At 40.2% G+C, this 15,411-nt stretch overlaps 1 protein-coding gene across 1 annotated transcript in view; it reads left to right on the top strand.

Moving 5' to 3' along the window:
• The window catches only part of FIG4 (FIG4 phosphoinositide 5-phosphatase), a 181,126-nt gene that overhangs the window by 115,228 nt on the left and 50,487 nt on the right, over window positions 1–15,411 (top strand). The window contains exons 18-22 of the mRNA XM_068985104.1: window positions 2,055–2,202; window positions 3,664–3,747; window positions 5,668–5,863; window positions 6,867–6,949; window positions 9,011–9,097. Of these exons, the coding sequence (XP_068841205.1) occupies window positions 2,055–2,202; window positions 3,664–3,747; window positions 5,668–5,863; window positions 6,867–6,949; window positions 9,011–9,097 (598 nt within the window). The remainder of the gene's footprint in view (window positions 1–2,054; window positions 2,203–3,663; window positions 3,748–5,667; window positions 5,864–6,866; window positions 6,950–9,010; window positions 9,098–15,411) is intronic.

Below are 15,411 nucleotides of genomic sequence, written 5' to 3'. Positions count from 1 at the left end.
CTAACAGAAGGAGAAGATATTAAGAAGAGGTGGCAAGAATACACAGAAGAACTGAACAAAAAAGATCTTCATGACCCAGATAATCACGATGGTGGTGATCACTCACATAGAGCCAGACAACCTGGAATGTGAAGTCAAGTGGGCCTTAGAAAGCATGACTACAAACAAAGCTAGTGGAGGTGATGGAATTCCAGTTGAGCTGTTTCAAATCCTGAAAGATGATGCTGTGAAAGTGCTGTACTCAATATGCCAGCAAATGTGGAAAACTCAGCAGTGGCCACAGGACTGGAAAAGGTCAGTTTTCATTCCAATCCCAAAGAAAGGCAATGCCAAAGAATGCTCAAACTACCGCACAATTGCACTCACCTCACACGGTAGTAAAGTAATGCTCAAAATTCTCCAAGCCAGGCTTTAGCAATATGTGAAACATGAACTTCCAGATGTTCAAGCTGGTTTTAGAAAAGGCAGAGGAACCAGAGATCAAATTGCCAACATCTGCTGGATCATGGAAAAAGCAAGAGAGTTCCAGAAAAACATCTATTTCTGCTGTATTGACTATGCCAAAGCCTTTGACTGTGTGGATCACAATAAACTGTGGAAAATTCTGAAAGAGGTGAGAATACCAGACCACCTGACCTGCCTCTTGAGAAACCTGTATGCAGGCCAGGAAGCAACAGTTAGAACTGGACATGGAACAACAGACTGTTTCCAAATAGGAAAAGGAGTACATCAAGGCTGTATATTATCACCCTGCTTATTTAACTTCTATGCAGAGTACATCATGAGAAACGCTGGACTGGAAGAAACACAAGCTGGAATCAAGATTGCCGGGAGAAATATCAATAACCTCAGATATGCAGATGACACCACCCTTATGACAGAAAGTGAAGAGGAACTCAAAAGCCTCTTGATGAAAGTGAAAGAGGAGAGTGAAAAGTTGGCTTAAAGCTCAACATTCAGAAAACAAAGATCATGGCATCTGGTCCCATCACTTCTTGGGAAATAGATGGGGAAACAGTGGAAACAGTGTCAGCCTTTTTTTGGGGGGGCTCCAAAATAACTGCAGATGGTGACTGCAACCATGAAATTAAAAGACGCTTACTCCTTGGAAGGGAAGTTATGACCAACCTAGATAGTATATTGAAAAGCAGAGACATTACTTTGCCAACAAAAGTCTGTCTAGTCAAAGCTATGATTTTCCAGTAGTCATGTATGGATGTGAGAGTTGGACTGTGAAGAGAGCTAGTGCCGAAGAATTGATGCTTTTGACCTGTGGTGTTGGGGAAGACTCTTGAGAGTCCCTTGGACTGCAAGGAGATCCAACCAGTCCATTCTGAAGGAGATCAGACCTGGGATTTCTTTGGAGGGAATGATGCTGAAGCTGAAACTCCAGTACTTTGGCCACGTCATGCGAAGAGTTGACTCATTGGAAAAGACTCTGATGCTGGGAGGGATTGGGGGCAGGAGGAAAAGGGGACGACAGAGGATGAAATGGCTGGATGGCATCACTGACTCGATGGACGTGAGTCTGAATGAACTCTGGGAGTTGGTGATGGACAGGGAGGCCTGGCGTGCTGTGATTCACGGGGTTGTAAAGAGTCGTACATGACTGAGCGACTGAACTGAACTGAAGAAGATTCAGTTGTTCTGGGAAAAAAGATTGGTATGTAACAACCTTATGTTGCCCATAATAAAGAAGATTTGAAATATAATGGAAAATATAATAAAATAGCTGCATAATTTTTATCTCTAAGGCAGTAGGTGTTTTTTTAAGAGAAAAAAGGAATTTAAAGGACTGAGTGATTTGATTTCTTAAATAATTCCCCACTCCCACCCCAGCTTCCAGAGGCCTCTGCCTCCTTAGCGATTGTCTTGCTCAGCTTTGCTGTGCATGTTCTGTGCACATGTCTGGTTCCAGTCCCAAGTGTGTAAGCGCCAGAGGCACGATCTGAGCCTCGTTCAGTGTACTCTCTGTGAACACAGTTGACATGACAGAAATGTTTATAAGATGTAATCTGAAGACTTTTAAGAGTAACAGGCAGTATCTCTCTTAGTTATCTGTGCTGCGAACTTAAAGAAGTTAGTAGTGAAGAAATTTCACAAATATGAAGAGGAGATTGACATCCACAATGAGTTCTTTCGACCATACGAGCTGAGTAGCTTTGATGACACCTTTTGCTTGGCTATGACGAGTTCAGCACGGTATGTTGTGAATTCTCTGAACCTGGAAGCACTGGGGAACTGTGGTTTTCCTAGTTTGTTTAGCTATGCTTTCCTTTACTCTTCTGCATGCCTGCTGCAGGTGGTTGTCCAACCTCTGAAATTCCTTCTGCAGTTGGGAGCCCATTACTCAGGAGGCAGTCCTTCTAATGTTGGACAGCTCTCCATCCTGGTCTGTCACCTTTGAACATACTTCATTTTTCTGTCTCTTGGACTTTAGTGGGGCCTTTTAGGAAAATGATGGGTCTAGATTAAGAAAATTAGGCTCAGAAAATCAGTTTTTGACCATTATGTTTTATACTAAAGTTTGCATTCTTATATTTACCCTTTGTTTCACATTTTCTTCAAATGTGATATATGTGTGCCTAAACTTAATATAGTACATGGTGAAACATATTTCATGGTTTGTTTCCTAGAAGTCACTCTACATTTTGCTTTGATTTTATATAGAAAGTTTGGAATTTTTACTTGCTTGATTTTCAGTTATACTTGCTAAAGTTTAGCAGTTTTAACTGTGAGGTTATCGTCATTTTCCTTTGGGTTATACTTAAATTTTAGTGAGTAGCAAATTCTCAAATATGTCATCCATAAATCATGAGGATCAACTGAGTAGTTCAAAAAGAAAGAAAAATTAAACCACTTACATTTGAATGGAACATTTTCAAACTGTTAAGTAGGCATTTTGAGTCAGATTCAATATTACTTTCTTTTCCTTCAAAAAATGTAATATTGAGTCACATGCTTGGAGCAGTGTCCTTGCCAGAAGTTATGAGTCTTATCTGCATAAATCATGTAACCATTGCTTCTTTGGCAACTATTAAGGAGTTTCGTCTGGCTTCAACAGTAATAGTAAGATAGCCCCTGTATCATGAGGAAGTAGCTTCAGCTTATCACAGTAAGTGGTAAATTAAAAGTTTCTATTTAAAGTGTTCCAGTATTATAATGAATTAACTCCAGACTAATGAGACAGATGTTGATACTTCAATTCGTACCACTGTGTTTTTGATAATTGTGTCTGCCTCCTTAGGTGCTATAGTGTAATAAAAACATTGTCCATAAAACCAAGCAGCTTAGTGTCTTGCCCTCAGTTTTATGAGTTTAATTTTACTTGAAAATGAATCATGATATACAACCAGAGATGAATCTTAATAGTAATTCAGATATCAATTCTGCTCCAGAAAACAAAATCTTGAATTCAAAATCGTTGGGCCTCTTAATCAGAGAAAATTCACAGTGAAGACTGCTAACATTGAAGTTACTGAGTGCCATTAATTCATGGGGTCTTATGGCCCAGATCACCTAAACTCCCTTGAGTATTTCACTTAAAATATATATATACCTCTGAGGGCTAAGAAGGAACAGTGTAAGAATGTGGATAGAGAGGGAAGCTGAAACCATCTGGATGGACAGTGATTCACATGGAATTTTTTCCCCTTTCTTCAGTGACTTCATGCCTAAGACCGTTGGTATTGATCCAAGTCCGTTTACTGTACGTAAGCCAGATGAAACCGGAAAATCAGTATTGGGGTAAGATTTACATGTAGAATAAAATTTTAAAGATTCACATAAAATAATATAGCACTTGCAATATAATTTTCACCCAAAACTAATAACTTCAGGTCATATAGTTTACAGCACAGTACCTACACTGCATCTATGGGCGTGCTAAGTCACTTCAGTCGTGTCTGACTCTTTGTGGTCCCATGGACTGTAGCCCGCCAGGCTCCTCCACCCATGGGATTCTCCAGGCACGAATACTGGAGTGGGTTGCCATTTCCTCCTCGAGGGAATGTTTCTGAACCAGGGATAGAACCTGCGCCTCTTATGTCTCCTGCATTGGCAGGAGGGTTCTTTACCACTAGCACCACCTGGGAAGCCTGCTTCATCTATACAGATAGCTTATTTATAGCACTGGGATTATTAAAGCATGTTCGACACCGAAAGTAGAATTTATGGGAACTTCAGCAACACAGTACATTTTACTTAAATTAGATGCTTTGTAGATGGCATAAAGTTAGGTAGCAGATGTTATGTATGTCATTTAATAACTCCACATCCTCTGTTTCCCACAACATAGAAGACTTAGGTAAAAATGTATACTTGTGTTTATTTTTGCTGGCACCCGGAGGAAACATTAAAGCAAATGCTCAGACAGAGGACTTAATAGATTTTCTGTGTATTACTTAACATTGTGTAGGTGATGACTGTTATTTTATTGTATACAGTAGTACAAAGAAGAGAACAAACCATGTTTAAATCTTTATGCTTGGAGACTGGAATGAAACGTGTCCTAGTGTGTGCATCTCTGTTACTACCGTTGACCTGAGTGATCTCAGTAATAAGAATTCTCCTAGGCCCTGGCCAGACTGTGGATTCTGAGTCCTAATTGTATTTGGGAGTGTGTACAGGGTCTTAATTGGATTCTAACTACATGTGTGATTTATACAATGAGATATATATTGATATTACTATTTCCCAGATACGCCACTTAATGTGGCTTAAATATGTGTCCTGGACCAGGTGCTATGAGGAATTTAAAAGAATTAGTGTACAGTTCTGAAATGTATCAACTTTAATTTTTAGTTTCATAAAGTCAGAAATGATTTTATTTTCTCTAATATCTAACCCATGGTTAGATAGTATTACTTATTTCTTTTCTAGAAAATGTAGAATATTGTATTTCAAGTCCCTTGCAGAGAATTTTTTCAAGTAAGAATATTAAATATATTAAATATTTTTCATAAAATCCAAAAATATTACCATACATTTTTTTAATTAAGAAAAAAACAGTATTCTGACTACTCTCAAATTTGGCACTGAAATAAAAGCAAATAATGCGTACTTTTTTCTGTTTCCCCTCATCCACTCTCTATTTTTAGAAGACATCGTCAGCAAACATAGTTATTCACTACTTAAATTGTTTTAAAACAGTTTAAAATCGTAGTTTATGTTCATCAATTGCTCATTACTTTGGTACAAGTAATCAGCTGCCACTGTGATTGATAAAAATTCATAGGAAGGCCAGAAATACACATGGATTTGGCTATGGACCCTTTCTTAATGCTTCTACAAGTTATAGGTAATTTCACTAATATCTCAAACATAACAGTCTTCTATTGTACTATAAATTTTGAAAATCCTGATTTCAGTTACCAAAAGGGAAGACACAGTAGCCAAGTGGTAGAAAGGCTTTTCTGCACACTGCAAGCACATACTTGCTTTTTTTTTCTGAATTCATAGCAAAACTTAAATTCCTAGAAGGTCAGTTCATGTACATGATAAAATATTAAACTTTTCCCTGCAGCACAGCTTGAATCCAGACGCTAGCTTCTCACAGTCATTTGCTTAACACTTCTCCAGGACTAAGGCTTTGGGACAGGATGATACACGGTGAGCACTGAGGGTTCAGTTTACAGATGCTTCACATCCATATTCATCTTTTTAAAGAAATAAGAGCAACAGAGAAGAAGCTGTGTTACAGCGGAAGACAGCCGCCAGTGCCCCGCCGCCGCCCAGCGAGGAGGCGGTGTCCAGCAGCTCGGAAGACGACTCCGGGACCGACCGAGAGGAGGAGGGCTCCGTGTCGCAGCGCTCCACTCCAGTGAAGATGACCGACCTGGGCGACAGTGCCAAAGTGACAGAGGTGAGGGACCCAGGAGAGGCTGCTGTCCAGTGAGGCTCTGGGCAAGCAGCCCCAGAATCCCGCTTTCACCTGAAAGGCTGAGAGCGAGGAAGAGTCACGTCACCTCACTCCACCATTCTCATGCGCCGTGTGGTGTGGGAGGTGCTGCAGAGACGAATACATTTGGCAAAGATATTACTGAAAATGGTTCCTGAAATTGCTATTTTTGCGTCCACGTGTAATAGTAAATTTCTTGTCACTTCAGAATTCTTAGAGTGAATCCTGTCCCTCTTTGAGCAACCCATTCACTTGAGGTCCATTTGTTCCCTTGCTTAGCACATTACGGGAATGCAGGGTTTGCACCTGGGCCTCACAATCTCGGCCTAATCCCAGTGGGAAGTTCATCCTGTTGAATTTGATATGGATAGTACATTGAGGGAAAACAAAAGGCAAGTGAACAATAGAAAAATCAAATTTAGCTTTAGGGGTACTGGATTTCTAGAAAGAGCCAGAAGTCATTTGGTAGACATGGCAAATAAAAGGTAATGATATGGGAACTAAATCTGTTATTCTGGGCATTGGCAAAGTGCAGCCAAAAGCAGCTTGCTGCCATTTTTTCTAAGTAAAGTTTAATTTACAACCAGCCTTACCAATTTGTTTATATGTTATCTGTGGTTGCTTTCACCCTGTAACAGCAGAATTACTCTGCTGTCGCAGAGATGATGTGACCCAAAGAACCTAAAGTATTTACTGCCTGACCCTTCACAGAAAATGTTTGCCAACTCTTGCATTATACAAAAGCAATTAGTAATTACCAACTAGTTTTTTATCTAAAATAAACTATTTTAGTGAAAATGAAATACAGTTTTTAAAAAATCATTAACTTAGAAATGTAATGAATACGTTGAAACATTGTGATGGTTTTTATGGGAAAATTCACAGGGTCGTTTTCTTCATTTTTGGAAATTATTAACATGCTAGATGTCTAAGAACTCTTCCTGATTCCCTTATTTTTTGACTCCAGAATGTAGTCCAGCCCATGAAAGAGGTGTATGGAATCAACCTCTCAGATGGCCTCTCAGAAGAAGATCTTTCCATTTATTTAAGGTAAGGTATTTTCAAGAGAAATTAAGGACAAATGCAAATTTATTACAATAACTTACATCTAATATAACTTTTAAAATTGAAAGTGGTCAGCCATACAGAAGGAAGTGAATTCCACTTGGAATAGTAGCATTTAGGTCAGATTCTGAAACAACTTATATTTGGAGTTAAAAACCCTACTTACTGCCTGAGACTCTTGGGCCCCTGAATGATAAAAGTTTATGATACTTACACGTATTTTCACTGCCCAAATGTAAACTGCAGACTGAAGTTCAAATGCATTTCTGCATTCCTGCATTAACAAATTCTCAAGATCAAGTACCTTCTTACAAAATGAACTTGGGATATTGACAGTTGAGGACTTTGTATTCAATTTAGCTTGGGGTGGGCGGAGGGGGTGGATGTGGCACTGTGGGAGTGGTGACTGAGGAGGAAAAAGGAAGCAGTGATGTACCAATTCAGAGTGTTATAGACTTTTATTAGAAAGATCTAGCTAAAAGGTGGAGATCTACCAAAAGGTATCCATAAAATCACGTACATAAAAATGTGTGTGTGTGTTTGCAGAGAAGATTAATAGTTATCAGATTCTCTAAAGAATTCCTCACCCCCAAATCCTCAAAAACCTAAGGATTAAACACCCATTTAAACACCCCCTCAACCTAGTATTAATATATGTATTAAGAATTCATAATTATTTCAAATGAACATGATCCCACTTATGTAAGTTTGGCTTATGTAAAATGTAATATAAATGATTACTAGTCTTCAGGTCTTTTTTAAGGAGGGTGTTTGTTTTGCAGAATCCACTGAACTGATTATTTTTCGCTCTCTACTTCAAATTAGTAAGATCTGCTGGAGAATATGTAAAATATAGAAATATATAGCATTTCTTAACTGCAGAAGCACTGGTATGACTATGTATCACTGTCCTACTGGAAGTCAACTGAGTCATTCAGAACTCAGCCACACCCTCCTCACTCCTGGACACACAGTGCATTCATAACAGCTGTCACACTCTGTCACTCAACTCAAATAGTTGAAGTAGACCTCTGTAAGCAACATGGTCTAGAAGAATGAATTATCTGGAGTTAGTGACTGATATGACTCTACTTACTGCAGAGAGCATAAGTATACATGTCAATGATGTTCACTCGCTGAAGATGAAAGCTGGACAAGACTAAGCTAATTTAAAAGTTTTTCATTGCACTGTGATGATTTAATAATTGGTAGTTTCTGAAGCACTTTTCCTGACCTTTAAAAAACCTAATAAAAACTACAGGCTGCATCCCTGAGGGTCAGATGGATGCATGGAGCACAGGCCACACCTTGGATGGGTGTACTTGAGAAATATCAGGGGCCTATTGCTATAGGCATCCTCTGACCTTGCTGAGCAGGCCTGGGGCCTGCTCTGGCCCTTAGCTACAAGTCCGGTTTAGTGTGGTGGAGGCTTCTCTGAGGAGGCATGGTGGGTCAGTGAAGCTCAGCAGGTGGTCTCCTCAGCCCCCTGTCTCTGTTGAAAGTACCCTTAGTAGTGGCTGCTGTACGCGTGGGGATTCTTGTGGTCCTGAGGAACCAAGTCCTTGTCCTGGGATCTTAGCAGCATCCTTGCTTCAGGAGCTGGGTCTCTAGCCTGATCTGCCATTTCCTTGTCATTTATCTCACCCAAGCACCATCCCTCTCCCCTTGTTTCCCTCTGCTTCCTGCTGCGGTCACCCTCAGATCTGCAAGGGCTTACAATCATCTTTCTGGCCTCAGGAACATTTGGCTCAGGTTCTATACCATGTTTGAGTAAACAGAATGCAACAAAGTAAACGTTTTCTTTCATTTTTATAGCCATGGTTATGACTTAAACTGTAAGCATTTCTCCCTCCTCTATTCTCATAAACCCACTCTAACATCAGGCATCATTTATAAACTGAGTCTTGTGTCACATGGGGTCCTCTGTGTGCTTTTCTGATAGAAGTATATTACTGTCATTCGAACACCCGTATAGTTTGTGTCATCTGCTGAATTTGTGGCAGGTAGTTCCTTTAGCTTACTTTTTTTACACATTGTAATTTGTAGATTTGTGCAGCTGGGGCAGAGTCAACATAAACAAGACAAGAGCAGCCAGCAGTTCTGTTCCAGGTGCCCAGATGGAGTTATAAAATTGTAAGTACTAGATTAGACCTTGTAAAAATAATCTTTGTATTCATGCCTTTAAGACTTTGTAAGAGAAATATTGTGACCAAATTAGTATAAGCACTAAAGCATCTCCTCCTGGTATCCTGTTGGAGGAGAACTGGGAATCTATGGGCATGCGGAAGAGGCTGGCAGCCTGACCTGTGCTTGAAATGCGCCCTTTAGAAATGGGATTGAAGTCGCTGGGGGATTCCCACCAGTGGGTAGGGCCAGGATGGAAAAAACAGATCTGACCCTGGAGACAAGCTCCTCAAGTTCACTGCCAGACCCCTGAGGGCAGGAGTGGTTTTTCTTTTCCAGCACGGTATCTTCACCAGTTCTTTTAACTTGCTGTTTAGTAAATTAAATAAACACTGTGACACTTTAGGGGTTTTTTACCTTGAGCAAGTAATTTTAAGTCCTGTGTGGCTCAGTTTCTTTATCTGCAAATGTGATAATAATTCCTGCTTCATGGGAGGGTGGTGACACTTTCACTGAGATAATGCATACAAAGTGCTTAGATCCATGTCTGAAATATGTTCTCATTACGTGATCATCACCATCGTCACATTCTTCTTTGTATTTATCATTGTTCTCTGCTTTTGGGGACCAAACAAAGCGGAGATTGTGACCAGGAGTAGCTCCCTGATGCCGTGTGCTCAGCTGAGTTTCTTTTATGAAAATGAGTCACTGTGGTGATTAAGTGAGGTGGAGTATGTAATGTGTCTAGATCAGTGTCTGGCATAGAGTTGACATTTAGTAAATGTTCTCTTCCCTTTTCTTAGTCCAACTTTATCAGTTAGTTTAATAAACCATTGATACTGATTGCCTGACTTCTGTCTGTACTATATCTGTGTGTTCCTGATTGTTAAGAGGCTACTGTAGTGATCCAGGCAAAGACTGGTGGCTTAGAGAGTAGTGGCTGGGAGAGTTTTGGAAATGAGATGAATCTAGGAAATGTCTGGGAAGTAAAATAGAGAGGAGTTTGATATGGAAAAAAGGCCTTACCAAGGATGGTCGTTAGGTTTTTTGGTTTGTGCCGTAGGTTTGATTGATTGATTCATTCATTCATTTACTTAGCAAATAGGTACTTAATATCTATTAGGACCTGCCATTTTATCAAGGTAAAGAGTACTGTAGGAGAACCCCATTTGCCTTTCAAGGGGGAACCAAAGTGGCCATGTTTAGGAAGCAGTTGAATCAACTGATCTGAACTCAGAAAAGAGGCTCTGGGATTGTGAATGCATACTGATGATAACTGAAGCCATTGGTCAAAGATGACACCACTTAAGAGAATAACAGACTGAGAAGATCTACACGTGAGTCTTAAGGGGGTCTGGGTTTAACACTGGCTCCCCTGTCCATGGGATTTTCCAGGCAAGAGTACTGGAGTGGGGTGCCATTGCCTTCTCCAGAGAAGAGACACAGAGATGGCTAGTCCAGAGAAGGGGAAGGAAAACCAAGATTATTTTATCACAGCCTCCAAAAGGTCTATTTATCCCTTCTTTCTCTCGTCTGTCACTATTTTTTTTTCTCTTTTTAAAAACATAAGAGCTGATTAGCTTAGAAACAGGTTTTCCTTCTTAGGTCTAGTTAGCATACAGAAGTATGAGCTTCCAAATGAGCTGATATTAGAGGGGGCCAAAGAGGGAAAAGTGTTTAAATGTGTTGGTAAAGTAAGAGACTCTGTTATCAAACTGTATTATTTGAATTGATTCTTCCATTTAAATAGTATAGCACAATTTAGGAGGAGCAGATACTGAAGGGAATATAGCATACAAGATAAAAGAAAAACATCTTCCCATTTCCTTCAACATTGTGTCTACTTAGATCTGTAACTGGTCTTGCTGATAAGTTATTTTTAAATTCTTTTTCTTACAGTATTAGTATTACAGTACTTAGTATTTGCTTTTCTGAGTCTTAGCACAGATTTAAAAAAAAAAAAACATGTGAATCTCGAATTTTGTTAACCTTTTCCACTTAATTAGTAAAGAATCTAACATGAGTATCTTTGCACAGCGTCTTCAGCAGGATAACAAAGAGCTTGGTAGGCTTTGTATTATGTTGTCATGGCAACTGCTCAAGAGTGTTGTTTTTTGGTGTGTGTGTGTGTGGTGTGCATGTGGCGTGTGCACTTGCTTTAAATTGAAACTCTGTAACTAGGTTCTCAAAATGTCAGCTATTCAATTTTAGATTTTTAAAGCTGTGCCAAAACCAAGAGAAATTAGATTTATGTGAGATGGTCTAAATCCTCATCTTGTTATGGTTCAGGTTCTAGTATATTTTAAAATATAGCAAGTTTTTTTAAGTTTATGTACATTTGTGTCTACTGATTTCTGGATAATTCATAATCTTTATCAGTTTGTCTTGAAATTATGAGGCAAACAAGTACTCTTTTTCTAAATGAGGTATGTAACAACCAATATAAAATATATTGACAGTGATAACTGGCAAGGAGCCAGTAGGCCAGGATCTCCTGAAGCAGAGGTATGGAAAACTGGATGGAGGAGCTGGACATGGTCGCCTGTGCTCTTGCGGGACATTTCTTAGGAGCGGGTCTTAAACCCCAGACTGGTCAGTGTCTGCACTGTCAGCCCAAACACTCAGTTATATCCTCTTTGAGCGTGACCCTCCCTTTGACTCATGCCACTCCCTCAGTGTGTGGGTGCTGATTAGGGAAAAACGACATCAGGCCACACTTCCTGAGCAGTGTGTGATGGGCACTGCTCTATGTACCTTAACCTGTATCAACGCAATTCTCACAATAACTCTAGGAAGTAGGTCTTAACTATTGTCTTCATTTTACAGATGGGGAAACCCCACAGAGAAGTTATATAACTTGCCCAAGGTCAAACAGCAACTGACATTCAAACCCAGACGAACTGGCTGTCTATCACTAAGCTGTAAATGCCTAGTGTTACCAACTGCTTTTATAACCACAGCGGTAAAAATACTGGGTTATTAGTGTGAACAGCCTTTATTTTGATCCTCTGACATGATCTGGGTTATAGGCGGCTCCAGATGCAAACATAGTGTTTCTGCCCTGTTGAGCTTGAACTTTTTTATATATATATGTAATATTTAAAGAGAATATGCCTTTATTCTTTTCCTGGTCCCGAGCCTATTGTCTCAAATGTAGACTTGCTTCCTGGGCAGGCACACTTTGCTTGATTCATAACATGGTATGGAGGTTAAGACGTTCTGGGAACAGTGTTACTGCTCTTTAGGGTTATTGCCATTCTAAGTTGTAAGTTCCCCTGCTGCCTCTTGAATTGTAGCTAAATTGAGTGCTCTGTAAATGTCTGTTGAAATGTGCTGACTCTCACCCCCACCTCCATTACTATCCGAGCATGCGCGGGGCGCCGTGAGCATCTCTCACGGCCCACCTCATCCATCCTTGATCACTTTAGTTCTTCCCCTATTCTGCTTCCTGCTCATAAACCCTCTGCCCTCTCCTGTTTGTTTCCCTACTACCTTCTAATAGAGGAAAAGAGTGAACACATCAAGGGTTTAGCATTTTTTTCCTCTCTGTCCTGCTTCCACTTGCACCTGTGACCAGATGCAGAGTGAGACAGGCCTGCAGGGAAGAACTTGCTGAGCCCGGGCAGGTGGGGCACTGTATTCAGGACCACCCTGCCCTCATTGTACACTCCCATTTCTCAGCACTTTTTAACTAAGCAATATATGCCAATCGGTAGAGATTAAGAAGAACATGAACATGTGTATTATTAGTGCCTACTATTCCATGGCTCACCTATTCCAGGTGTATGTCTCACTTGTTTAAACATTTGTCTCTAAGAAATGGTTCACAGTGTAATACCTAGAGTTTGGTAAAAACTGTCTAATTTAGGATCCTTCCAATGGCGGATGAGCTAAATAACTGTCTACTGTATTAGGACCATAGGTTGAATTTATTTGCTAAGAACATCTCACAATAAACAGCATCTGCTGACCTTAGAGGGAATGCCCCTGGGTTTCAGCTTTGGCTAGGGGATCGTCTCACTCATCAGAGGATGCTCTTACACAGTCAGGGCATGTTTTCACACCCCTGAAGTGAGCGTGACACTAGGCTGTGCTTAGCTCAACTTTGTTGCCTTTCCATGGTGTCACTTTCAATGCTGTGTCTCTATACATGTCACTCCAGGGTTCCCACGCCACCGTTGATTTCATCTAGTCCTCTGCAGATAATACTCTCATCTCCGCTGCAGGCTAAAAAAGTGTTTAATGGGCCACTCCTGTTATCTTTTCCAAACACCCAGGGGTGCAGTCTTTAAAGGTTCAAGGATGAGAGCAGCTGGGAAGCAGTGATCAATGATTAGCAGCTAGTTCGCTCCATGGGAGGGAGATGATGGCGACTGCAGCTCCTCAGCCCAAGGAAACTAGGCTGTGACCTTTCCTCTCACCCCAGAAGCTACCCCAGAAGTCTTTCTTTCTCTTTGACTCTGGCCTTTATTTTTCTCTCTTTAACCCTCTCTGGCTTTTTTATATACACTTTTCTAATTATCTCTTTCTGCTTCCCCCTAACCCCCTGTTTATTTTACCTGCCTCTTTCTCCCTCTTTTTTCCTTTGCCATCCCCTCTCCAACCCCTCCGGTATTTTTAACTCTGCTTAGTTTTTAAAATACAGTAGTCTCTCCAAAACACAAATCTCTTTCCTGTATTTTAGGATAGTGCTTTTCAGATTGTAATTCTAGACTCATTAGTAGGCTATGAAATTAATTTAGAAGGCTTCCACACAACAAAATGAAAAGAAACTGAACTGAGTCCAGTAGAAGGCTCTAGTGCATGGCACAGGGGTTAAGTCTTGTTTCATGAAACTTTATTTCTATACATAAATATAGCATTGTGTACCAATCTGCCATGCAAAATGCATTTCTCACTGTGGATAACAGTCACAGATTGAGTTTATATGAATGTACCTTTTCTGAGACCAAATGAATTATAAATCTTAACTCTGTTCCCATTATCCATGCACTTAATGAATGTTTGTTGTTTGAATGAAAATGCGTGAATAATTTCTGTTTGGAATAGACAAGAGAGGGATCAGAAAGAGGTATAAGAGGTTTCTGTGGTGTATCCAAAGTGGGTAAGTAAATGCAGGCTTTGGAAAATACACTGTCATTACAATGAGTTGAGCACTGAGATGACCATGGAAAGGAAGGAGGTAGCAGGAAGCTCCAGCTGAAAGTCAAAATGAAAAGCTATTAGATGTATAAAGGAAAGACAGAAAAGTGAACGCCTCTTTGTTTGAATATTATCTATAATAGTACCTGCATTCTGAATATTATCTATTATAGCACCTACATACTATGTTAAACAAGAAAATTTAATGGAACAGGGTGAATTTTTTGAACCTTTCAGAGAAGGCTATCCTGAAAGGTTTCTAGCATATAAGGAGTAATAAATGGAAGTTTAATTGTAGGTAATTGTGTAATTAATTTAATGTAGCTAAAATAACTTTGATATTTTAAAAATTTAGTATATTGACTATTTTATTTTGGTGACTGCAAAGCATACCATTTATGGAAATTCTGCAGGTTCACATGAGGCCTTGAGTCTCCACCCTGCCAATATAGATTTTTCTTATTTTCCAAGAACCTAGCTAGTGATTCTATAAGGTAAGATATACTTTTGTGTGTGCTCTGTTGTGTCTGACTCTCTGTGACCCCGTGGACTGTAGCCTGCCAGGCTCCTCTATCCATGGAATTTTCCAGGAAAGAATACTGGAGTGAGTTGCCTTTTCCTCCTCCAGGGGATCCTCCTGATCCAGGGACCAAACCTGCATCTCCTGCATTGTTAGGCATATTCTTTACCACTGTGCAACCTGGGAAGCCCAAGGCATACTTCTGTAATACAGTAAGGCATTATAGGCACAATATGCCAGGTTAGGTATATGTACATTAATACACAGTTGAGTGAGAGATAGAGATAGTCTCTGCTTCTGAGGGTTTCCCTGGTGTCAGGAAATTCCAGGTGGTGGGAAGTGCTGTGAAGGTGGGAGGTGGTGTGAAGAGGAAGCTGTGGGAGTGCAAAGAAGAATACAAATCAGATTCCTGGGCAGGCTTCACCCAGGCTAAATTTTAAGGGAAAATGGAGTTATCTGGTTGAAGAAGGCAGAGAGGGCAAAGGTTCAAGACCACACACCACTTTTGGAGACCCATACAGAATTCAGTGTCTAATGCAAGAGGATTTTCAGTGAGGAGGCCAGAGACACAGACCGACAGGAACAGTCAGAAAGAGATGCTAGGTGAGAGAGAGTGACTCTTGTCCTAGAAGCCTGTTTTAATCAGGGATGTGGTAAAAGT

This window comes from Capricornis sumatraensis, chromosome 13, assembly GCF_032405125.1.
Source record: "Capricornis sumatraensis isolate serow.1 chromosome 13, serow.2, whole genome shotgun sequence".
Taxonomy (NCBI): domain Eukaryota; kingdom Metazoa; phylum Chordata; class Mammalia; order Artiodactyla; family Bovidae; genus Capricornis; species Capricornis sumatraensis.
Note: the sequence above shows the minus strand (reverse complement) of the source record. Positions and strands in the feature narration are given on the sequence as shown.